General features: G+C 43.0%; 1 protein-coding gene across 13 annotated transcripts in view; it reads left to right on the forward strand.

Moving 5' to 3' along the window:
- Window positions 1–26,595, forward strand: part of CLIP1 (CAP-Gly domain containing linker protein 1) — an 804,228-nt gene that overhangs the window by 460,695 nt on the left and 316,938 nt on the right. For 8 of the 13 annotated variants that reach the window (XM_086942953.1, XM_086942958.1, XM_086942955.1 and 5 more), the window contains one exon: window positions 24,237–26,555. The exons of the other annotated variants lie outside the window; for them this stretch is intronic. In XM_086942953.1, the coding sequence (XP_086799079.1) occupies window positions 24,237–26,555 (2,319 nt within the window). The remainder of the gene's footprint in view (window positions 1–24,236; window positions 26,556–26,595) is intronic. 13 annotated transcript variants of the gene reach the window in all.

Consider the following 26,595-nt stretch of genomic DNA (forward strand, 5'->3'; position numbering starts at 1 on the left):
CAATAAGACCTCTGGATACCCATTCGCTTTCTTAAGTAGTGGTAGGACCATGGCGTGTTTCCAGGTGTCCGGTACCACTGCTTCCTTCAGTGATGTATTGAGCAGCACTCTGATTACATTTAAGATGCGTGGGTCTAGTTGTTTTAAGATGTGAGCCGGGATGGGATCATTAGGTGAGCCCAATCTAATGCTTTTTAAAATCTCTGTAAAAGACGCGAGATCCAATAATTTCCAGCTAGTGAGCAGGTTCCTAGGCGAATCTCTCGGCTCATTGAATCTGTTAGAGGTCATTAAGGTAGAGAAGGGGCTCGAGTCCTCGGTTCCCCTGAAGTCAGCGTAAATTTTGGAGATTTTATCATTAAAATAGTTCGCTAATAAGTTGCATTGACTAGAAGACAGTTTGGGAGGTTCTGGTTGGTTTGCTGCACCAGCTAAATCCTTTACTACTTTAAAAAGAAGACTGGGATTATTTTGTGTAGCCAGAATGTTTTTTTTCATGAAATCTGACTTTGCTAACTTGCAGGATAGTTGATAGTCCTTGATGTCTTGTTTATATGCTTCTTTTCCAACTATGTCATACTGTTTCCTCCACTGCCTCTCTAGTCTCTTGCATCTGCTTTTTTCTGTTTTTAGCAGCTCCAAGAACCAAGCTGGGGGTGGCCAGATCTGGGCTTGTTCTTTGTAAGTGGAATAATAGTATATACAGCTTCCAATAGCCATTAATTAATTGTGTTGTATCAGTGACTTTAGTGCCTTTAAAATGAAGCATCGATTTAATTAGTTGAGTATTTAGACAGTCTATGTTAAGGTTTTTCCAATTTCTGGTCTTGGTGGCCTCCGTGCCGTCAGAACTCTGTGAAGTTGTCAGCATAATTTCAAAACGAACCAACTAATGGTCTGACCAGAGTAAAGGCAGCGAAGGCTCACACGTTAAGTTATCAATATTAGAAAAAAACGGGTCAAGCAAGTGACCTGCCTTGTGCGTGGGTCCTGAATTGCATAAGCGCAGATTAAGAGCTTCCAAGTCTGATATCAAATTCAAACTCGTCGAGCAGTTTAAATCCTCAAGGTGTAGGTTAAAATCTTCTAAGATGGAGAAGGTAGAGGCTTCCAATAAATAAGGGGATATAAAATCTGGAAGTGCAGCCACCCATTCTCCTGCGGTTCCTGGGGGCCAGTAGATCAACATCCCCGAAAGTGTGTACTGGGGTGTAAGCGTTAGTTTAAAAAGGCCCGCTTCACAGTTATTTAATGGCAGATCTTCCCATTTACAGCTAAATTCTTTTTTTAAGAATGATACCAAGACCTCCCCCGATTTTATTCTTACCATCTCTACGAATGATAGTGTAATTCGGCTATAGCTATGTCCGAGCCAGAGCGGTCATTAAGCCAAGTTTCTGTCAGAAAAATGGCATCAGGCTGTATATCATTTGATAAGTCGTGGATGTCTTCTTTATGTTTCGGTAATGATCTGCAGTTAGTACTGAGAAATTTGAAGGCTCTAGGTTTAATCACCCTTTTCTGTGGATTAGCGTTATTATACAACCTAGTCTCTCCTGGTGTTCTCTGCCCATATTGGGAAAAAGAAAAATTACAACCCGGGCAAGGAGGTGAAGGATATTCAAGATTTAACAGTTTACAGTACTGCTGGCAGTTCATCCTTAAATTAGTAAGATCTCCGTACGAGTACCTTAGTGGGATCAAGTTACGGGCAGGGGGGGTGGCCCCTGGTCCCGGTCGGGCGCAGATGGGCTTGCCTTTGGCGCGCCGCTGGCGCATCGTGCTCATGGATCCACTAAATACTGTTTCAGAAGTATTCCCGCCCCCTCTCACCCGGAAAGAGTCGATCTGTCCCGCCTTCACTCCCTCCACAACAACCGGGAAAGACCCCGGGAGTTGGCGGACTGGACTATGGGTATTGGAGGAGCAGAGCGCTGCGGTAAGTCACACACAAACTGTTAAAACAGAGCCCTCAGTGACAGAACAATTTTAAAAACGGGTTCCAATAGTGCTTTAAAATTAGTGCAAAATACCAAAATTACATTTAGTCATTCCGTAGCACCCGTACGTAGGCAAGCGCGAATCCAATGCATGTCGCCCCACGAGCCCACTAAATTCTGTTTCAGAAGTATTCCCACCCCCTGTCCTTTCACCCGGAATGAGTCGATCTGTCCCGCCTTCACTCCCTCCACAACAACCGGGAAAGACCCGTGGTGGGCCGGGGAGTTGGCGGACTGGACTATGGGTATCGGAGGAGCAGAGCGCGGCGGTAAGTCAAACTGTTAAACCAGAGCCCTCAGTGACGCAACAATTTTTAAAACAGGTTCCAATAGTGCTTTAAATTGTTCTGTGTGCTCTGCAGAGCGGCCATCCTACTGATAGGCACTTTGCTTTTGCGTCAGCGTCGGAGCTCTCAATCAAAGCCCCTTATAAACACCTGGCACGGCTCAAAGTATGAATAGAAAGAAAAAAAACACAACATGATTAAATAGCTAACTCTTGAGGAAGGCAAGAATAAGTAAAACTTGAAATAAGAGAGGAACTAAATTGCTGAAATGCATTGCCTTAACGTTTTTAACACATTGTTCGTAAATCAATCCACGCTTGACTCGTATATTTGGATCAACTTCACAAGGGAACAAGAACCCTGGCCTGCTCAAATTTTGGATCAATTTCGCAGGGGTTCTAATGCAGCAGCTCAACTTCTAACGGGCTAGTGATGTGCAAATATGGCCAGGGGTGTCACAGTAGGGGAGGATAGTGTGGCAAGGGGTCTCAGCACAATATACATAACAGAATATTAGCATTTTAACGCTTACCATTACCGAGAACAAGGCACCAAAACATACATGCTTGCATCCACCGTCCAATATGTGTAACAAATTGGAAAGGGTGGGATTTTTTCCTGTGAATGATTGATAACTGCTCTCTCACAGGAGGGAAACTCCAGTGCCCGAAACCATGATGCTGAAAGCGTCACTGGCCTCTAGTGGATATTGCCATAGACCACAATGGCAATGAAGGGCTTTAGAACAGTAAGCCCTGCGCTTGTCGTCACAGTTCAGAAAGTTGATTTACTGCCTGGCTTCTGTATCCTGCTTCAGAGCGCGGCTGGCAAGCAGCCTAAGACGGACAGCCCAGACCTAAATACCTGGATTTGTTTAAGGATACGATCTATTTAATATTTGGATAGGAATGTAAAGGAAATTCAGGGCGGCACAGCCCCAGGGCCCTAATGGAGAATCCTCCTCTGGGAACAACCGAATTGTGCTGGTTTTGGTTTCAGACACCTTGATTTTTCACCCCCAACATGATTCTCGTGTAGGGGGTAAGCTGGCATATACGGGGGTGCCACCCTGAGATAGTTCCCTTAGTAAGATGCAGTGACAGATTCTCCCGAACCTCGCCTCCAATACAGGAGTCTGCCCTCCTGGTGGGATGAGCTAGCACTTCGCCACGGCAGAAACAAATTTCTCGTCAGGAAGGGGGTCACACCTCCACCCTCCCAGCATGGCTAGTGTTTACAGTAATCATGACAGTGAGCCTCAAAGGCTTTCACCACCCTTGATATGGCAGATCCTGAAATAGAGGACTCTGGGTAGAAAAGCGATGTATACTCACTGGATGTTTTCACCCCAGGGGTGGGTTAGCCACAGGGACCAATAGCCCATTGGACACTGGCCCTCATGTACTTAACGCCCCCTAAACTAGGATTTAAAGATGCTCCCCTGGCACCAGAACCTCAGTTCTGGATTCTGCCACCGTGCAAAGATACAACACTTAAGTGCCAAGAAGAGACTATATACTCGAACTGTGTGTTCGACATGTGACTGTGGCTAAAGCTTGTGGCTCATAGCAAGTAGGACTCCAGTGGATGCCAGAAACCGAAGCAGACACCCTTGGATTGGTGGGACCAGTCGCCTGCAAGCTGCAGGAAAATCGAAGTGCTCTGTGTCAAGAATTGCGACCAGGTTTCTTTCAAATTGAGTCACTTACTTATTGTCAGTGTTGGTACTGTAAAACACTTAGCGCATGTTCCTCTAAGCACCCCTGACTGCTCTGTGTTACACTACCAGGACCGAGTTAAGGCTGCTAAGGGCAATCCGAGGTCCAACTTTGTGTATTGTGTTAGTATTACATAAGGCCCGCCAGCCATATCATATAATACATCCACCTTGCAACAATGACGTAAGCGATTGTGTGGTTAATAAAATTCATGATGCTGTACTTTTCAGTTAATGGTTGCACTCTGAGAAATAAAGATGTGTAACACCAAGCTCCGTGTCTGGAGTAATTAATTCACATGGTACTGAGCTGGGAAGGGCGCTAAAAGCAGCTGCACAAAATAGTGTCACCTTTGCCCTCTGAGCTCAGGGGGCAGCAAAATCAGCTACCAAGGATCAGGAAGCTGGTACATCACTAGCACAAGGCCTGGCTTTGGGCTGGCCAGACCTCAGACTTGAGGCTGGAGCTAGGCCCTGCTTTAAATGAAAAACCTGTTTGCGCGTTTTAATTCAAGCTGTGTGTGCTGAGAGCTCCCATTTATGACTGAAAATCAGTGCCTCACTACGCTTTTGGTTTTACATGCATTCATAACCACATTTCGGACTAACAAAAAGAAAAATAAGAGACTGGCACTTGTTCATTTGAAGTGCATTTCGGCAACAGCATTTAAAAAGCAGTTAACTTGCTGTAATTGCTTTTGCGGTCGCAGACTGTTTACATTCATTAATTAAAGTGAGCAGAATGAAGTGTAGGCATGTGTGAATTTACTTGAGGCACAGTTTTCTTTAACCTCTTCTCTGCGGCGGCTATTCCGCCGCAGCGCTAAGGGGAAGGCGGGGCCGCGCGGCGGTCCCGCGCTGGTGACTGAACCGCTCCGTCACGGCCCGCGGGTGAGCTGTTCTTGTGACGGAACGGTTCCGTCATGGCCCTGCCCGCTCTTTAGAACGTCAGCGCAGGCGCGGAATTCACGCCGCGCAGGCGCGGCGAGCGGGCCATGACGGAACCGTTCTGTCACCAACACAGCCCACCCGAGGCTCGTGACAGAACGGTTCCGTCACGAGCATGGGAGGGGTTAAAAAGTTAAATCTGGTTACAAGAGCACACACAAGTGAGTCAGCTCAGCTTATGGATTACCAAAAGAAGCTTTCTCCAAGACCTCATCAACAGAACCCGTGCACTGAATGTTTCCTTGTCTTCGAGAAAGTTTTTGTGACGGTCAAAAGTTAAATCTGCCAGTCTCCACCACTCAGGGCGCGGCATTCAATGAAAGACACACAAGCAGTGGTAGAGACGGAACCTGAATTCCTGTGGTAGACACCTACTCCTGCCCTGCCTCAGTACATGAATGGAGGTTTGCTGACTCCCACCCTTGGCCAGAGTATTAAGCGCCCAAGATCAAAACATGTGCATCACCAATAAAACCGGCCTTGCCTACACAGAGCTGTCACTTCCCTGGCTTGTGCTTTCAGGGTGATATTCACCCTTGTCCGGCACATACACAGTTACACCCCCTTTCTTCAACCAACCCAAAAAATCCTTCTTCAGAGCACCTATAAGCTCTTTGAGTAGAGCAGCGCATTGGTTATTTTTCCCCTCACCCATGATGAAAGGGCGAAGGCCCTCACGCCTTTGACATCAGTCACCCCTGCCTGTATCACTAACAGTCAGCAAGAATAGACGAAAATTCTAGTGTGTTTGTTTGCTATCTATTGTATCTTCATTCACTGGATGGCCCTTTTAAGCCGCAACCTTACAGCAGATGACCTTGGTGCCCTGGGGACATTAGGGCCCTGAAGGTAGTCACCCAGAGCTCCATAGCCAGGTCACTGACACCACTTCTTGCTCGGGCACCGGACCTGAAGTGTGAGGAGGAGCACAGAATCCCAGGACAGAGGAGAACAAGTACAGCATGTGTGGAATGAAGCTCCCCCAGAAGTAGTGGGATAACGACAAAGAGGGTTTTTAAAAAAAAACTAGCAATCCGTCAGTGTTTTCATTTACCTGCAGATCCTTACATCAGGACATTTCACTTTAGTAATTTTCTAAGGTTTATAAGGGCTACAGTTCTCCAAGTGTTCACTACATTTATCCCTCTCACTTGCACCTCAGTATGTCTTTGAAGCTCATTTTCATCCTTGTTTGGTTGTTACATGGAAAGGCAAAGCTTCTTTTGACACAGAATGTTGAAATGTGACCAGCCTACAAAAGCATTGATCTTGACGTGTTTATTTTTGTGGTGCCAAAAGCAAAGGCAGAAGCTCCCTTAAAAAAATCAGACAGACCTGCATGGTTCAGATTGTATTATAAGAGCTGCTGTAACATGCCACAGAATAATTCCAGAGTATTGTGGTGTATTTTCATGTGCCGTATAGTAAGTAGGAGCCTTAACAGCTCAGCTCCCTGATATCTTTAATAGCTTGAGGGAAACGGAAAAATTGATCAATTGTATATCCATTGAGGGCTGGTCAATCTTTCCCTCTGTAGACATCAGTAGTAACATTCTTCTAATAATGGGTCTTCCTCCGGTTTGGATTACATGGGATAATTGCTGATAGAGGGTGAAATGTTAGCATCCTTGCATCCTCTCTGTCTTTGACCATCAGCCACCTATTCATTCTCTCTTTTCAACGGTTAATCTGCCACCGTCACCCATCCTTCTTTCTTTAAATAAGTTAATTATCGGCTCCCCCCCCCTATCCAAGACTTTCTTAGGGTTCATCTTCCCACTTATAGTAGTAATAGAACAGAGTGTAGAAAAGATGCGATAATACTTTGTTCCTTGTCAGAAGAAATCCTCATTTCCTTTGGGAGATCAGCTTGCTAGCTTTTCACTTGGATGATGAAATTACCCAAACTTGGGAAACTACATTTGCAAGTGTCTAGTGGCATGTTTCGAGGATCCTTTATCGCATAGTGCTGCTTAAGTGATTATCAAGTAGGAACCTGAGGTGAACACCACTGGTCTGTAACCTCTTCACACAAAAATTGTTCTGCCGGTGGGATGAGCACAGATGGCAGGAGCAAGCAACAACTCCTGAGGTACCAGGCCTTTAGATATTCACAAACCCTTGGCAAGGGGGATGGGAGGCCACTAAGCTTGTCTGCACCCTTAACAGGGGTATAGCTATAAATGGTGCAACAGGTGCAGTGGTACCAAGGCGTATGGATTTAGAGGGGCTATTGCACTGCAATTATAAAGAGATTTTCTGCTGAATCCAGGGATGGCTGCCAATTGTCTGTTTGCATTGCAGGCCGATTCAACATTGCTACATCACTGATTTCAAATCTGCAGGGGCCATATCATGATGAGGTGCACAGAGATTTACTAAGATTTTGAATCAGAGTTGCATCACTTATTTAGAGCAGCCCTAATGAAAAATTAATTTGTGGATTTACAAAGCCACGCAAATCCCAATTTGCAGAAAAATGTTGAATCAAGGCAGCACTTAGCACTGCCATGTGTACCTTGCATCAGAGAGCTGTTACATGGATGGTGCAGTGGTGTTCCCTTGCATCCACCCAGGTATTTTAGTACAAACCCGTATTTACAAAGACTTGTAAACCAAACTAAATCCACAATAGTCTCCAGACTGAGTGCCAAATACCCTATTGTAGTACTTGACACTCCTAGGGTGGTGAAACAGAGCAGTCCAAGGCCTACTCAGGGTAGGGGTGTGAGCAAGCAATCCAATTCACCGACACAAAACAATAGAACTCAATGGGTGTCCATTTTTCTATACAATCATGCAACTCAGCAGCCAAAAATGCTACTTTGTATTGCATGAGAAGAAGAGAGCACGACAGCGCAATATCTGCAGAGATATGACACTATTCGGCTTCCTAGTGCTGGCATACAATCATGCTATGTTTTTTTTTTATATATTTGAGCAGTTTTAGATAGCGCTGGCTAGACCCATAGGTGAAGATCGTTGAGTTACAAGTTACAAATTACGTTTGTTACCAGAGCATAGTAAAGCACAGGTAAAAAAAACGTTGTTACGGAATTTGTCAGCGGGAGGGGGAGGAAGGAGACACAGCAGGGAGAGGGGAAGAACTGTGCCCAATATCTGGCTGGGTAGGTGACGGCCGAGGGGGTGAACCAGTGCCGATCTCCTCTATAGCTGTCTAGCAGCTCCACCGGGCATCAGCCTTGTTGCTCAGGTCTCAGGAATAACAGATTTTTCATGGTTACATTAGTTACAGTTGCATAGTCAAATACAGACGAACAAGTCCCCAAAATAGGAATAAAGGGAATGGGGGAGGGGAGTGGAAACAGGGGGCTGGGAAGCAGGTCAGATTCTGGCAGACCAGCAGTGGGAGGAAAGTACCTTGTGGGGGCCCAAAAGATTAGAGTAAGCGGGCCCATAACCCAGATAGGGTCATATAGTCACTAAGTCCAATGCCAAATTAAATCACTGCGTTAGGGCATCTGCACTGGACCACTGAATGCCCTCCTATATACTGCCGTGGGGCGGAAGTCTACTGTAGGGAACAAAGCACCCCTTACTCCTTTGGGCGGTTTCCTCAAGCTCCACACAAGCTGTACAGGTGCCTCAGGCCTCAGCTATTTCCATAGGCTCCACTGTTTAAAGCCTCCGGTCGGGTCGTAGCAATCCCCCAGAGCTCAAGGATACCCAAGCGATCACCGCACTGCCTCCTTCCTCACAGCTGATTCCCGCAGTGTCCATTCGGGCAGCAAGCACACCTCACGCCTCTTTGCAGTTGGCTCTGCTCCCAGGCGCTCTCTTCCTCGCACATCACTAGACTACCCCGGTCTGAGACACTCGATCAGGCCAATTCAGAACTCTGCCACAGTCATCACTTCTACATATTGTGACAATCACACTAGTCCAATTCAAGCACCATCAAACTATTGAGCATTACTTTTGTCCATGAGCTCCTAAATTCAGGCATTTTGTTGTCTGAGTAGAAACCTCTTTTTCTTCTCTGAAATGATGGTCATCCACTTAATGGAATATAAATCCTCCCTGTGCATTCGATTGGAAGACACCTGCTGTATTTATTTTTTACCCATTTGAGTCTCCAAGCGAGTGATCGTCTATTCTTATTCTTTCGAATATGCTATGTGAAAGAGAAGATTTAGGACTCATGTCCTTAGTAGAGTTCATAAAGTGCTTGAGTCACTAAAATGTGTCAGATTAATCTCGTCCAAGACGCATTCCATAAAGGGAGGCAAGGCAATATGTTTCTCTTGATTGCAAATAGATAAATTGGCTACAGTTCTGCTGATACATCAGCAGTTAACTCTTTTATCCAGATGTCATTTATTTGGACACTTCATAGTGAGTTTTTGGGAATTCTCCTCTTGTACTTCTCATGTTGCCCATCTTCTGACCATGAGGGCATTTGTTGTGCAATTGAGATTGCATGATATAACAATTGATATGTCTTGGGGTGTTCCCTGTCTGCTTACTTTTCAAGAATACAGTTGTGTTATGCCTTCAGCTGTTTCCATTTTATGGGTGAGTTTCCTACTGTGAAGACTGACCCTACGCAATCTGAGTTTACCTCTTAGCTACAGTACTCAGAAGCTTACCGTTAGAAGAACGATATTTCCTTTACATTGCATGGCAAGGCATGTTCAGATTTGCTTCGGAATGCACATTTTCTTCTCCTTTGCCATCAACTGGGGATGATAGAAGCGTTGTCTCTTGAGCTCTTCTTGAAAACATTGGTCATGTGACTAATTTTGCCAGGTGTTATGTCAAATAAATTGGTATATGCTCCATTTGAATATCAGCATCTTCCTGTATGTGAGTCAGTGCAGGGGAAAATTGCATTTTCTCTGTTTGTTGAATCAAACTTAGATGAGTAGGATCTAAAGGTGGTGTATGATAGTGCTTTAAGGACCATTTAGGACCTTCCTCACACCGCGCACCATTACGGCTTCTTGTTCAAATAGCATGCTAGTTCAAAGTCAAAGTCAAAGAAGTCTTTATTCGATTAATACATCATAAAAGACATACATCACAACATACATATGGAGAATAAAATGGTATGAAACAGTATAAAAACATCTAAGACCATATTAAATCACTTATACAGGCTTGAATGAATATAAAAATTATAATAAATCACATTAGATTACCACAATATCACAGGCCCAAAAAGGGTTGCACAAGAACAGATGAGTGTAGCATAATAGGTAAACACCTAGGTCAGTTTCATGAACCTGGTTCTTAGAATCCAGGCCCATCCTAAATATTTTGCTACACCCGTTACAATTAGTGGGGACAAATTTGTCTTTAGTATTCTACTGGCATAAACAGCCGAGCGCGTTCCCAGACTTCTACAAACCGGACTTAACCAAGTAGCTCTAGGGGCGACATACAAAGGGCAGGCAAACATAAAATGGTTTAAGCTTTCGCCCTGGCCAGGGCACTTAGGACAGTGCCCAGTCCCACCAGAGCCCCACTTTTTAGTAAACTCCCTTAAAGGCAGCGAACCACATCTAAATTGATGAAATAATTTACGGTCCAGGGGCTTGGTTATGGCATTCCAATATTTTTCAAGTTTGGGAGCATCTTTAATGGCAACAAATAAACCAGTAAGATTACTGGCACTCAATCTCGAGTGTCTGTTTTGAACCACCCAATCCCAATAGTGTGATTTCAAATCCTTTTTGGAAAGGAAAGTTACAGATGCGGGATTTGACCACAGTTCACCATACCCCATGCCTATATTAAATGAGCCCGGAAGATCTTTAACCTCCAAACAGGCTCTTGCATATAACTGGAGTTCCGGCGTTGTCCAAAGGCGACGCCAGAATGCTAGTGGTCGAAACCTGGCCTGGTCCTCCACAGGCTGACACCCAAGATCATACAGAAGCAGAATCCGTGGTGTTGACTGTGGGAGACCAGTTGCCACTCTAAGGAATTTATTTTGGGCTGCTTTCAGGGGATCCAGATTACTAAAGCCCCATAGTTCCGCCCCATACAAAACAGAGGGAAGAACCTTCGATCCATAAATCTTAACTAATGGCGAAATTGGCCGAGTGAAGGAACCTTTATGCTCTTTAATCAAGGCTCCTCCTATCTGCATGTGCTTTAAAGCCATGAGATCAACCTGGTGGGACCAACTAAGGGTCTCACTGAATGTTACTCCTAAGTAAGTAAACAACTTAGTTTGTTCCAAGGATGTACCCCCCATGGTAACCCTTGCTGTGATCGGGTTGTGTCCTCTTAGTACCATAAATTTTGTCTTAGAGACATTCACCTCAAGCTCATGTTCGCTGCAGAATAACTAAAACCTTATCAGGGCCTGTTGGAGACCCTGTCTGGTCTTTGAGATTAGAAGAGTATCATCGGTGAACATGAGCAAGGGGATTTTCATTCTAGCTAGGGACGGGGCGTCGGTGGGGTGGTTGTCAAAGTATTTGGTGACCCTATTAATATATAAAGAGAAAAGGGTAGGGGCTAGTACACACCCTTGCCTTACACCTTTAGCAACTGGAAATCTATCCGTGACCTCCCCTGGTTTGCCCCAGCGTACTTGGGCATAAGATTGTGCGTGTAAATTCACCAGAAGGCGTACAAGGGGAGCTGGCATACCCAATTCTACTAGACAATTCCACAACCCTTCCATTGGAACAAGATCAAATGCAGACCTTAAGTCCACGAAGGCTGCATAAAGGTTACCTTTACCTAGAAGGACCGTCTTCCAATAAAGAAGAATGAAACAAAAGGCCTGCTCTAAGGTACTCACATGAGACCTAAAACCAGCTTGAAGTGGGGTTAAGATATTGAACTCATCAATCCAATCCTGAATCCTGCCAAGGGCAAGGCGGGCTGAGATTTTTTGCACCGCATCTATAAGGCTGATTGGCCGGTAGTTGGAAGGAACCGACCGGTCACCTTTCTTGTATATTGGCAGGATTTCAGCCCCCGCCCAGGACTCGGGAACCCTTGCACCAGTGGCCAGGGCGTTTACCAATTGGACTAGATAAGGAACCCATAAATCCTGGTCTTGCTGGAATAGGTCAGCTGGTATACAATCAGGACCAGGTGCCTTGCCCCTTGGGATAGATTGCAAGACAAGTTTGACTTCACTACTCGTGAACTCGAGTAGATCGGCCGACACTGGCCAGATAATATCATCCTGTGCTCTACTAGGGCACCTAAATTGTTCCTCGAAGTAACGTACCCACTGGTGTTGACCAACCGATGCGGGGCTTGGACGATCTTCCTGGGATAAACCCCATTTTAATAAATGCCAAAAACGTTGCATATTCCGAGAGCTACATGCTTCGGATAGTGTTGACCACCGTTCTTTGTCCCAATTGGCCTTGGCTGAACGTTTAGCAACATTAAATGCCTTCCTACAGGACCTGATTAGAATATGGTTCTTAAGCTTTAACGCTTTGAACAGATCTCCATGGGTCCGTCGACACTCTTCATTGAACCAATTTGAAGTTTTCGGTTTCCCTCTATTACCCCGCTTGGAGATAGACTTTATGAACAATTTTTTTAAAGCTGTAAATAAACTGGTGTGAATATCAGTAATGGTTGCATTAATAACCTCCTGTGAGTCACATTTGGAAATTTCTGCCAGTGAGTTAGAAACCAAGGATCTGATCACTTTGCGTGCATCAACATCATCAGAGATTTTTGGCCAACGTACCCTTCTTATGTCATTGGTCAGTACGACTTCGTCCTGAACTAAATTAGTCATACATTTTACTGGCCCAGAAAAACTGGAATCCCTTAGTTCCACCACCAATGGATCATGATCACTTTCCGGGCGAGGCTTAACCTCCATATCCTCTACAGCAGACCACAGCTTAACGTCCAGTAATATGTAATCAATACGGCTACTGAATCTACCATTACTAAAGGTATGTCTCCCCGACCTATCTGAGCGCACTCTACCATTTAGAGCACGCAAGCCCTGATCCAGGCACAGCCCTTTAATAAATGTAGCAGCTTGTGACCATTTTCTTATCGGGGCTAGCTCAAGCTGGGGAATCCCCCAAACCAAATCTTCGGCCTCGGTGAGTAAGCCGTCATCCTGACTCAGTGGTTCAAAACAAGTATTTAGATCCCTCATAACAACCTTGTGTCCTACTATAGATGCACCGCTTAGGAAATCATCCAAAAGGAGGAGGGTTGGAGAGACCCTACCGCCCTGGATGCCCCTGGCGTATATGTTAATCAATAGAATATTCAAACCACTGGTAGATTTAATACTAACCATTAGTATGTCGGGGCTGTCAATGGAAACTTCCTCCACTATCACACCCTCGTACTGTCGAACCCAAACAGTCAGGCCACCCATAGCTCGTCCTTTAGGACCTTTAATAGCTGGTTTACTGAAATTCAGGTAGCCAGCAAGGAACATTGGTGAAAGAGCCCAAGTTTCTTGAAAGGACCATACATCGCCTTGCTGTATAAAATACACCCAATCTGGAATACACATACGGGACTCAAGCCCAGCTATGTTCCAACATCCAAGCTTGGTACCACATGGGACCGCCAGAACTCTAGAGTTATCCTTGGGGGAAGAATAAACTACATCATGTGAAGGAGGGACTATGTTGTCATAAAAAGACCTCCTATAACTCGGTCCTTCATGTGTGGGAACATCATCACTCCTTGTATCAATATTGATAGAAAGCCCTCCCTTAGAGCCAATCACCATTTCAGCATTCTCTGTGTTTAAATCAGCTTGTAACACCAATTCTAATACCAATTTCGTGTCCCCAGTCCCGCTCAGGAAATCAGGACTCCCATTTTCGCTTAGCGATGACTTATCCTTTGGAACTTCAACATAACATAGAGCATTAACTGGGGTAACAGTAGTACCCGTACAATCTATATTAGCCTCTAGAACCAAAGGTTGGATAGCCGGTCAATCATTATTACCCAATCCCGAGTGGGGTTCATAAAGATTACGCAGCGGGATGTTCCAATACTCATTGGGTTGGGTGTAGTTACCTGGGTTGTTTGAGTTATGATGTAAACTATGGGGCTGGCGACTAAATGGAAAATTTGGTGTAATAGGGGGGCCACAAAAACGAGGATTAAAGTTAGCCCAGTTCGGAGTGTGAGTGATACTTTTATAGCTGGATTGGGCATGAGGTCTAAACAAGGTCTCAGGGTTTGTAGGTAGACCTTGGAAACAAGGAGTGAAGTTGGCCCAATTCAGAAAATGAGGTTCTTTTTTAGAACGGGGATGGGCATGGGATCTAAGCAATATCTCAGGGTAAAAGTAACTGAGATTCCGTGTAGAGATAACTCCCTCATTGTTTCCCAAGTACCAATCACTGATGTGAGAAACAACTCTGTGATCCTTAAAATTTATGATCACAATGCCACCCTCTATATCCTTTGGACGAAGACCCACCCACTTTCATCTTCTAACTGAGATGATGTCCCCATTTAGGTGGGCAGGAAGAGGTCTATTGGTTTTCAGCCAAAAGATTACTTTATTTTTCAAGTTTGCATTATTTTCCAAGTTCCCTTTTGAAATCTGGTTATAAAAAACAACAAGGGCACCCAATCGAGTCAGCACAGGACCTCGGGGAACATATGAGTAAAGACAACAGCGGTCCTATGCAAGGAGGGATATAGTCAAAAGGTAAATATAGACACAATGGAAACTATATTGTAAATTGACTTGCCCAGCCGGGCAGAGGTCTAATATTTAATTTAGAACCACAATATTAGGAGATACCTTCAAAAATTTCTTGGAGATGGGCACAAGCCTGTGCCCAGACGTTTACAAATTGTCATGGTTAGCGGAGTGGATAGAAGGTAGAGAAAGGTTTTTAGGCAAAAGCTATTGTTTTCTGTGCATATAGCAATAACAGAATTCACATTTACACCATTACTTGAAATATAGTAACAGATACACAACAGAGTATGTGGTGTAGAAGTTGTCGACGGCGTTTCGATCCCATTACATAGTTACAGGGATCATCATCAGGACTGAGTAAAGCCTAATCATTCCTAGCCATGATAGCCGCATTGGGCGAGGCGCACACAGTGGGTGCCGGCCGGTGGCAGGGAGTAGGGGGCATTCGTTATCCGCGGAGGAACCGGATAGTCCCAATTTAAATGGGCAGCTTAAACGGTGATTACGTTTCTGGCAGGGTTGGGTTTCAGGCAGGTATGCCACGGAGATCAATCTCCCCGTGGAGTGGTTGAGGCGCCAACAATGGGCTGATTCCTCACGAGCCTTAACAGACGACTGCAAGTGCTTCCCGGGCCGAAATCAGGGGCACACCCGTTAGTATGATAACAAAATTTGCCGAGTCAGGAGGGAGGTCTACTGTGTTCCTACGATTTAAAGAGAGTCTATGGGTGGAATTATTAGGCTTTTCAAGCCCGAAATTTACAGATGGCTTTTTTCCCGGTGGGATTGGTTTGTTTGAAGCCATCATGGGCTTCTCTTTAACAGGGTTTAAGGAGCAGGCGGGTTTAGATAGCATTTGGGGAGCACTAGAGTTAGTGTTACCAATGGTGTTACTGTTGTTAATGTGGGGATTACTAGGAACAGCAGTATTAGCACTAGGCTGTGGCAGTGGAATAAGCTGAACATTAGGAATCGTTGAATGTGGTGTAGCGGCTGTTGCCAAAAAGCGATCCATTTTATCCCCCAGGATCCTAACTCTCTCCAAAAGAGGGAGCATGTATGATTTTAGGAGTTTCTGGAAAATTTCGATACACATTATTGAGCCCAAAACTGCTATCTTGGGGAAGGGGAGGTAAGTGAGGAGTACCTAAAGGGACCTCAGTCACTAGGGGCACCACAAGATCGGTAGTAGGATTTGCTATAGAAGGAGGGGAAACCTGATGACTGGTGCCTTTTCTTTTAACACCACCCTTTTTCCTTTTTTTCCTTGGTGGGGAACACACAGCCCTTTGAGGGTTCGTAGGCTTAGTTCCAGTCTCGCAGTTAGTATGTGACTGGGTATTCTCGCATGGAACAACGCTGTCTAAAGAGCGGTTGGTAAGGGTTGAATGCAGGTTAGGGGCTATATTCGGGGCAACAGGAGTGTTAAGGTCAATAAGACTGATGGAGGCAATGGGGGGGCTATTAATATTACCCTCACTATTGTTTGCAGAATGAGTGGGGGAAGTATTGGGGACCCGAAAAATACTAGGAATTTGGTCAGTACTAAATATATCTGCCTCTCTGGCCGTACCCCCGGTACTGCCCGTTTCTTGTGTATTATTTAAATCAAGTTGGGTAGACAGGGCTTTTTTTTAGATGTTCTATAGAGCGACGACGCTCCGCACGTTTCTCCGCTAATAGGAGTTCTTTATCTATCTCCTTATTTGCCTTCTCGAAATATTTATCGAGAGGCCCAAGGAACGAAACTCCAACGCAAGGAGGTAATGAGCTAGACATGTCAATGGCTGGTCGAGGTAAATAAAGTACCTCAGAACTTACTACACCAATAAAACAGTACAGCAGAGACAATAAAGCAGGGAGTAGATGTTAGAGACCGGGCCCAGCCCAGCCTCCTTCAGCCCCTGACGGCCACAGACGGTCCCGCCCTTGTCCCGGTCTTCTCCCGGTCGCTCCCGCGCAGTGGGACTTCTAGGCTATATTTATGTGGTCAGTGTGAGAGGGGAGGAGCATGCAGGGAGAGCGGCCCAGGTGCTGCCAATTGGGTCAGGCGGGCGCTCTTGGGACTTGGAGTCCTGCGCCCGCGACTCGCTCGCAGCCCTGCACAAACAATCACCCACAGTCACAGCCAGAGTCAAAGGGCGTTAAAGACCCGGCCAGGCTTCGCTGATGACAATCAAGGCCCCCCACAAAGCGGGACCCGCGAAGCGGGTTCCGCAAGCTGTAGCGTTCAATCAGGAAGAGTAGTCAGCAGCACCAGATCCCTGCGTGAGCACAAAGGAAATTACGAAGCGTCCCCTAGTGCTAGTTCATATATGCAAAAAGGAGGTAGGAATTGTCTCGTCCCATGCCATCAGGTTGCTAGACCTATAGCTGAAGATTTATTTCCAAATACCATGCAAGATTGTATGGAACGTGATACTTCAGAAACAAATAGTGCTCTAGCTGAGCTACATAGCCCACATCAAGACATTAGATATGATGGAATGCACTGATTATGGGACTGGGTGGAAAAATCAGTGGAGGGATGAAGCAAAGTTGTTTGCTTGCCCGGGCTATCTTAAAAGTCTATACTAATGTATTTAGTCCACTTTAAGCTCAGGACTGATTATGTCCCTATAGCAGATGGCAGAAAGATTCCAAGCTCATCATATCATGATGATTGTTTTGATTGGAAGTTTACCATCAGCCTTAAAATATTTGAGAACAAGACAACAGTAATTCTCATTGAACTTCACCATAGGAGGCCCATTTCACATCAAAGGGTGATGTTGATGTAAAGGCATATTTATATTTATGTTGACCTATAAGCGTCATTAGCTTTTGGGCAATCAACCTGGAACTGTTCATGCTTCAGAAAATTCTAAAGAAGCAGGAGTATTCCAATATTTTAAAACAAGTCAGTGATTGAAAAATGTCTATGATGTAGTCTTATGCTTATGGTGCCGAGATTTGGCAGTTGGGGGAAGCTGCAGAACAGATTCGTAGGTTTGAAAAAACACTGTGTAAGAATTACTATACAGCACCAAGGACACTCAGATGTCACGATGAAAGCACCTGTGAGGTATAAATATTTCAGGTGCTAAAAGGGTACTTAAGTCCCTCCTAAATTTTATTAGGTGTCTGAATGCTTAAGTGTTGAAAAGCATTGAGTCTGTCCTTGTTAAGTTGAGTAAATTGCTTCAGAAGTTGGCAACAGCCGTAGTTTTAGATTAAATGTGGCCACCTCCTGACTATCTGACCCCCTCTAGAGATGATTTGAAGACAAATGTGAAACATAAGCAGAGTGTTCTGAAGCAAGATAGTATCGCAAATATGCTGAAGGAAGTGAAATCCTTTCAAGAAAGCACATTTGTTGCTATGATGGCCATATGCAACTTTACCTCGTAGACTTAATATCTTTTGAAGAAAGGAGTCTCCTTTTTGTAGTCAAGAACAGTTAAAAGACACACATCATATATGACCAAAACAATTGTTTCTATGGGTTTTAAGCTGAGACATTTTCCAACTTTAGGCTAATGTGCAAGCAGTCTGTGCCAGTCAGAAACACTCTGACTTAAGAGGCCAACAAACTATGCGTTTGCTCTTGGGAGACCAAAATATGGAAGTCACACCGAGAAGGACCAGCTACTTGCCAAAGCCTGGAACCTGATATTATTATGTTGGGCCCAGTGAGACTGATCAGATCAACTCATAGAGGAGGACTGTAACAAGGTGAAGCAGAGTCCCACTATGCTTACACCTATTGTATCATTCTGTTGTGGACATAGGTCATTTAATAAAACAAGAATACTTAGCAAATAGAGGGTTAATTATTTGTCCTAAAACACTTGTGCTTTGCACAACACTGATTTCATTATTTCTTCTATGTCCATACTTGACTTTATCATACCGACAACTGACCTCAGTATGGGAGCATGCACCATTTTTACTTTAGCTGTGTGTGATATATATGTCTGTTTATGTAGAAGATCTGATGCCACAAGAGCATTGATGGTGCTTAGATTCAAAGGCACTTTAACCCACTTTGGACAGAGATAAAGATGATCCATTTAATTGTCTGTATTCCACACCAAAGGCACCAGCTGGAAGTGTTTTTCTTGAATTAAGTAGGTAGTGAGCATTTAACAAACCGAATAGCATAACTTAAACGGAGTATCCTCAAATTATTCACAAATCTATATATGTATTAGAGGGTCTAGAAATTTGAGAGGGATTCAGTAAATGTTACTTTTGGTATGAGTAACTTTAAAAAAACTGTTTTCGTGTCCTGAAAGTTACTTGACTGGAGGGCTGTAAATTGTTTTGGGTGCATGTGTCATTGTTATTTCCATTCATATCTGTTTCGAAGAGGGAAAGTTTGCTCTTAAATTCTGTATGTTATTCATAAACTGTTGTCCAAATTGACCAGGAGCTTGGCATTCAAAACGATTCTGTAATTTTAACAATGATTTACTTTTGATTTCATTTTGTCAAAAACACATTGAGAATGAACTGTCTTCATTAACCCCTTCTTATGCTCATGACGAGCTCAGCTCGGATTTCTCCAAAGACGGCTCCAGACTAGCTGTGAAGGATGGTGATAGAACATCTTGTATGCAGAACCCCTTCTGCCCTTGTATGTATGTATGTATGTATTGGCATTTATATAGCGCACTACTTACCCGTAGGGTCCCAAGGCGCTTCGACCGCTGCGAAACCCTTCCTGGCTTCCCTGAGAGATGGTCCCTTAATGGGTATCTCCAGGGTGAGACCAGGCATCCCCGGCTGTCTGGTGGGGCCGTTAGTGAAGATGAGGCAAGCTAATGCCCAGAGTTGCCGAGTGTGATCGCTGATCAGAGTGGGCACCGAGGCGAGAGAATTATCGAGTCCGCTGACCCTGGTCCAGAAACCTGCCGCACCGGGAATCGAACCCTGGTCCCGGGCCGTCCTCTGCTCTCGGGTCTGCCGCCTCTAACCAGTGAGCCACACTACTTCCCTTAACTGCATTGGTACTGATGCCTCTTCCATTGGTTGTCCTCCCGGAGCAAAAGTCTCATACAAACATACTAAGTTTTGTGTGATCTGCCTGGCCCTCAAGGTTTTCCTGCCCTCCATCAGCAGTTGGTCTGTTCAGGTCTTAACGACAACACAACCACAATGTGGTATGCCAAAAAGCAGTGTGGCATTTGCTCACACAACCATGCATTGAGGCCCTGAAGCTGTGGCTTTAGGCCTAAGCTCACAATTAGCGGAACATCAACCTTTTGGTGGGCTCCCTGAATGTGGTGCACCAACAATTTCAGTCGGCAACCAAAAGTGGTGTCTCCACACAGAGCTAGTTCAGTCCATCTTCACCCTATGGTGCAGTTCTCTGGTGGATCTGTGTGCCACTCTCAAGAAAACTCGTTTCTCACAGGACTGTGTGCTACAGTTCCCACTGCAGGTAGCTCTAGGAGATGTATTCTGTCTGAGCTGGTACTTCCATCTCCACTATGCATTTACACCTAACCATTTAAGGAAGCTACGTCAGGATTATACACAGATGATCTTGGCTGTGCCAAACTGGTCATAATGGTTGGGTTCCTCAGATCTGCTTTGCCTGTCTCTGTGCTCTTCTATTCCATTCCTCTTGCAGGGGCAGGCGCACATGCTACATCTAAACCTCCAGCGCCTCCGCTCATGTCTGAGGTTGAGTAGGGCAATCTGAGCTTTTTTAAAAAGAATATTTGTCAACTATTTCTGCCTTTCTTTGGCTGCCCGGTCACCTTTTGCTTTTAAGTCTCCTATTAGAAGATTTCTGATATGATTGATCTATTTGTTTCTTGATACCACAGTGAGAACTTATTGTGGTGCTTACTGACAATATATATTCACCCTTCTGACCCCATTCATAGTTGCATTTTGAGTTTGCTCACTATGAAAACTGTCTTTCTGATCACCATTGCCTAGACTCTGTGTGTCTGTGAGTTTCACGCATTGTCTACCGATAGTCTCTTCACTTAATTGTTTCATTACCTGTTTCTGCTATTGAAGGCTTTCTTCTTCCTGAATGTCAGTTGATCACCCTGCCCATCTTCTACCTGCGTCTGCATCCCACAAAGAAGGAGGAAAGGTGACACTGTCTGGATTCTCTTAGGCTTTCAGTTTTGATATAGTGAAACATTTCCCACTTGATTATCCTGTGCAGCAAGATCTGTTATGCCATTGCCCAAAAGAAGCATTCAAAATCGTCACGGTCTGTTCCACCACTAAGGCTACCTCTCCAGTGCTGTCTCGATGCTTTCAAATGTTGGACATTTGCTATGCTTCAGCTTAAGGCTTGTTCCTAGCTTTCTAAAGGCGTTACTGGCTTGACTCCAAATTCTGCAGAGAAGGCCATTTTGTCATACAGTGTTGCAGTTCTTGGTTTGACCATCTTCTCATACCAATCGCCTGGATGGTGCTGTTTGGGTATTTATTTAAGGGATGAGGAATTTGCAGGTAAAAATACCCCTCAGAAGAACAAATTACTTATTGGTGCGCCTGGATGGTGCCATGAATGGCTTTATGATATTATATCTGGGGTGGTTCCCAAAGTTAAGGTGTCGCATAGTGGTGCAGGAAGGCTGTTTCAACTTTTCAGATCCAGTCTAAAGCCTGGAGAAGGTTCAAAAGGTGAGGAATCTGCAGCTAGATGATTTATCCTCCAGAAAGATTTGTTACCAAAGGTAAGTAACATTTACTTTAGGAAAGATGCACCAGTTACTTGTAGGCTCTTGTTTCATCTGTTTATTTTATTATGCACTTTTAGTTAGTATTTCTTGATTTATAAGTCATACAACATATCTAATACAGACAATTTGTCTCTTAATTTGACAATTGAAAATGTTAAGTCAGAAAGAGATGAATAACATTTTTTTCTGAAGTGTCTTAATATTAACCAGTGCAAATTTCATTGCAAATTGTATATTTTGATGCTAAAATGATCCGTGGTACAACTTCTAAAGTAGTCATTTGTGGGTCGAGTGCTAATCAGTGTTGTAACTTTTATATGAGGCATAGTAATGAAGATGACCCACTCTGGTCTTTCTGGATCCACATGAGAGAGGGAATGCAATCAATGGTTAGTGTTTTGATGCACTAACAGAATTTTCTGGGTGAAAATGTTTTGAAGTAAAAATACACATTGGGGCTAGCAATGCCTGAAGGCTTCAATGAAGGCTAGAGGGTTTTTCAAAATATAGCTTCTCTATAAATAGTTTTTTTGATATCCGCAGACAAAAGATTAAATCAGAGGATCATGAAAATTTGTGGCATGAAAATAGGTTTTGCATTATAGAACATGTGGAAAGTGTGCTCTTTCTCCAAAGGCAAAGTGTCATATGTGATGTTTCTATTTGTATCCAAACTAAATGCAAAAAATGTAATAAAGATGTTTGCTTTTGAGTTTCTGTTACACACGTATATGGGTCAGTTGTATACTCAGGCAGGTTATTATCCTTTCAAATGTACAACTGGTGTGTAGTTCAACCCTCTGTGGCCTGCCTAGATCTAACATGGCTCTACTAAAGCTTCTCTTAACTCTCGTGCAAGGCTCATCATAGGTTCTAAAAGAAACACCCATATCACGCCTGAGCTGAAATTCCTAAACTGGCTCCCATATGAAGCAAGGATGCAGCAAACAGTTGCCTGCATGACCCATAAAGCCTTACACTTCAACACCCCAATATACCATGCACAAAAACTTGAGCTCTGTGGTGGCTCTAGATCCTCTAGAAGTGCCAGCACCTTACTGATGAAGCCACAGAAATTCCATGAAAAGAAAACTTACAATCAAGCTTTCTCGGGTATCGCCACAAGAATTTGATATTCCCTGCCCCGTGGCATCAGACTGAATTCCTCAACAAGATCTTTCAAAAGGAAGTAAAGTGCTACTTATAAACAAATTTCTGCCACGTAACCCCCGCATCCCAAGCACTCTAGGACACGCTTTCCTCACCCTTGTTTACTATTTGACTGTTATGATTGTATTTTGGTTTGTTGGCTAATTGTTACTACTTCCTGTACCTTTCATGATCGCTAAATTGTAAAGCGCTCTGATACCCCCAGGGGTCATGTTGGCGCTCTATAAAACTTTTAAAATCAAATAAATAATTCTTTAATGGAAATAAAGTGTATTCAGCAGTACTGACCTACGAAAAAGACAGGAACATCAGCTCTTCCTGCTGTTCTATTGCAAAGGAGTTTTGCTTGATAAGAACATATTTCACATCTACTTAAAATAATTTAGTTTCTTACTTTTATGTTGCCTGCTGAAAATTCTTATGCCTTTGACTTATGCTTAATATTTAGCTTCAATTTTATGCAGTATGTTCCTTGTATAAATTGACACACTGAAATTATGCACTATGACAAATATTTTCATAAATGAGGTATTTCACACGCTTAGGATTGAAAGAGTAGAAAGCTGCACATATTTGCCTTGTCCAAGTTATGGGGTGTATTTCACAGTGGAAATTGTGGATGGAAAGTAGGTTTTGTTTAGTAAACATTTCCTGCTGAGGGGCCTCATAAGGAGGCTTGAAGCCCATTATCGCCACTCTTCTGTTTATATCTCAGTTTTTCTAGCAGTCACAAAGAAACATTTAAAGGCAGAAGCGTTTACTCCCTCCTTGGATTGTGCACCTTTTCTTCCTTTGTAGTTGTGTTGGCAATGAGTTTGGTGCAATTTTCATTTGGTGTCAGAAGTGAAATTACAGGAATTCAAGGAAGATGAGTCTCGCTTGAAAAATTGGGACAGCATGTAGAAGAAACTTTCACCCCATTAAGGGCCCACTTCATAACAGTGAAACTAGTCTACAAGACAGCAGAATACTCAAAGAGCTTTTTTGCTAATTGGGGAAAACTGGTTGAAGATCCCAGATGATCAGCGAGACCGAAATATATTGGTGCCTGGTCAATCATCAGGATTTGCACTTTACCAGCTCAAGAATGTTGGCCTGTCGAATGGGCAGGTATACATGTTGGCCTGTCGAATGGGCAGGTATACTAATGGTGGTACATCTATGTATGATGTGCAATGGTGACCTACCAGGGAGTTTGTGTGGCTGGCACCAGGTGAGTGTCTGAGTAAGAGTGAAGCGTAAGATTCCAGTTAAGGAAAAAACACTGTTGTGTTAATTCTCCTTTCCCATAACTAATGTCAATTACATCTTCAGAGGTTTAATAAACAGGTTATCCTCGTTCAGGAGTGGATTGAAGAGGGTGGAGAGACAGTGGTTTCTTTACAGAACTACAGAAGAGACCATATAAAAATTTGGGTTTACATTTGGCTGTCCTGCGATTTCCATTATGTGCACCAATTTAATTTTTGGTAATGAAAAATACAATAATTTACCTAAGGGATCAGGTATACAATGGATCTTTGTCTTGAAGCAAGCTAAAAGACCATGTGCAATATTTTAATTATTGAAAATATTCATAAATATGATTTTACATCTATTTGTTTGTAATAGTAGATTACTCATTACATTTGGTTGAGTTTTGAATAGTCATAAACTTGTGTGTCAATATATACATGTTTTATTTAAAAGCTTTAGCACACTTATGCTTAATCCACACTATTTCATTTGCCTGCTTGACTTCATTTTGTTCCATTCTTCCCAACTTTTCTTTAGTCTTTAACCTGTGTGTTAGCATCAGCCACAAAAGAGATTGAGCTAATATCAGAAGAGATGAGGGGTTTGAAATCTGAGAAAGAACTTTTGGCAGAAGAGGGACATGCTTTAAAATTAGAAAAAGATTCAATGTTGTCAAAAATTACAGAGGTGGAATCACAGATTACTTTGTTACACCAAGAAAAGACTCAGCTGCAGTCGATCAATGAGGAACTCATTTCACAGAATGAGAACATTTTAAAATCAAAACTCGTCTCTGACAATGAAATACAACAAGTAAAGATCGATAAAGAGGCATTAATTGCTGAGAAAGAAAAACTGCTCCTTGAAATCGAAAATACAAAACAAGAACTGTTAAAAGTTAACTGGGAGAATGAAGACTTACAAACTTCCCTGACAACTTTGAATGCAAGCTCAGAAGAAATTCAAAATAGTAATAGTGCTTTGGCTGCTGAATGTGCAAAATACCAAAAGGAGAAGCAGGAACTACTGGTTTATCAGGCAAAGATTGCTGATGAAAAACATACCCTAGCTAAAGAAAAAGATGAAATTATTCAAATGCTGACCTCTTCTTCTGAGGAATTAGCAAATAACCAAAACAAACTTGTCAATGAAATAGCTGCTCTTACAGAAGAGAAAAAAGCCCTGCTTGAAAAGCACCTTGAGCTTGACAGTAAAGCTGCAGCTCTAAGAGGTGAAAGAGATGACCTGCTACAAAAACATGTGGACCTAGAGAATGAAATGTTTTTGAAACAGGCAGATTTAAAAGATGAACTAGAAACATCTCAAAATGAGATACAAGCATTAAATATAAAAAACTGTGCTTTACATTCAGAATTTGATGCTATTAAGAATAAACTTGAACGGTCCATACAGGATAATGTGGAGCTTCAAACTTCTAAGAATAGTCTTTCTCAACTTCTTGAAGAAATTAAGGCAAGTAGAACACTAACAGATCTTGAACGGGTTCAGCTGGTCGAGGAGAAAGAAATACTTCTCTCGTCTGAGCGAAAGCTTTTGGTTGAAAAAGAAGATCTTCTCAAAGAAAATAAAAATATTACAGAAAAACTTCAACTGTCTTTTGAAGAGGCAGCCCTTGCTCAGAACATATTAAAGGATGAAATAAATTCTCTCATAGAATTGAAAAAAATAGCAAGTCGGAAGTTATCAGATCTAGAAAAGGAATGTGAAGCTGTCTTCAAAGAGAAGGAACATTTTGAAGCAAAATGTGCTGAGCTCATTGCTGATAAAGATTTTCTTTTAAATGAAATAAATGATCTTAAAGCACAAAACTTGCAGGAAATCTCAACAAAGTCAGTCTTGGCTCAGGAGAAGGATGAGCTTTTAAAGAATATTCAAGACCTAACTTGTGAACTAGAAGAGACCACTAAAGAACATGACAGATTGCTTGCTTCCAAGCAGAGTCTTTCTGTCCTTCTAGGTGATATTCAAAGTGCCAAAGCATCTTTAGAGTTAGAACATAGTACTTTATTAAGAGAAAATGAAACATTGATTAGTGATTCATTGAAATACTGTTCCGAAAAAGAACTAATGACCAAAGACTATGTCAATTTACAAGAAAAGTATATAAATCTAAATGACCATTTTCAAACCTTGCAGCAAAATCTTGTTAAACAAACACAAGGTCTTCAAAGCGAACATAGTAGTCTGTTGCAGAAGTACACAGACCTCCAAAATCTATTTGATCTTGCAGTTAAAGAAAAGGAACAGCTGGCAGCACAAGCTAAAGAACTTGAAGAACAAATTAAAGAACTAACAGAACAAAATCAAAACCTACTTACAGAAAGAAAAACACTGTTATTGGAAAAAGAAAAACAAGAATGTGAGCTGGAAAACATAGTCAAAGAAAAGCAGATAATATTGGGTGAAAACAGTGTCCTAACATCCAGTATTGAGGAAACGAAATGCGAGACTGCTTCATTGATCCAATTGAATTCAGAACTTCAGGATAGTCACTATTCTCTATCCAAGATCCTTGAGGATCTCCGTAGAAAACATGAGGTGACTGCAGAAGAGAGAAATATTTTACTTAAAGAAAAAGAAGATTTACTCACTGCTAGGGAGGATTTAGTGCGTGAAAATGAAGAGATTCGGGTTGAAAAGTCAGTGCTTTCAGAAAATAATGCTAAGCTCTTAATAGACGTAAATCTTGTTACTAGAAACCGAAATGAAATCTCAGCAGAACTGTTTGAGTTGCAGAAAGTGCATCAGGGATTACGGAAAGAAAAGGAAGAACTTACGTTGAACTTGAAAGAACTTGAGGCTCTTCAAACCTCTACATCAACCAAAAGGATTGAGGTATTGAAAATTTTAAGTGAACCAAGTTTAGTTACTAACA

The sequence above is a fragment of the Lissotriton vulgaris genome, chromosome 11 (assembly GCF_964263255.1).
Source record: "Lissotriton vulgaris chromosome 11, aLisVul1.2, whole genome shotgun sequence".
Taxonomy (NCBI): domain Eukaryota; kingdom Metazoa; phylum Chordata; class Amphibia; order Caudata; family Salamandridae; genus Lissotriton; species Lissotriton vulgaris.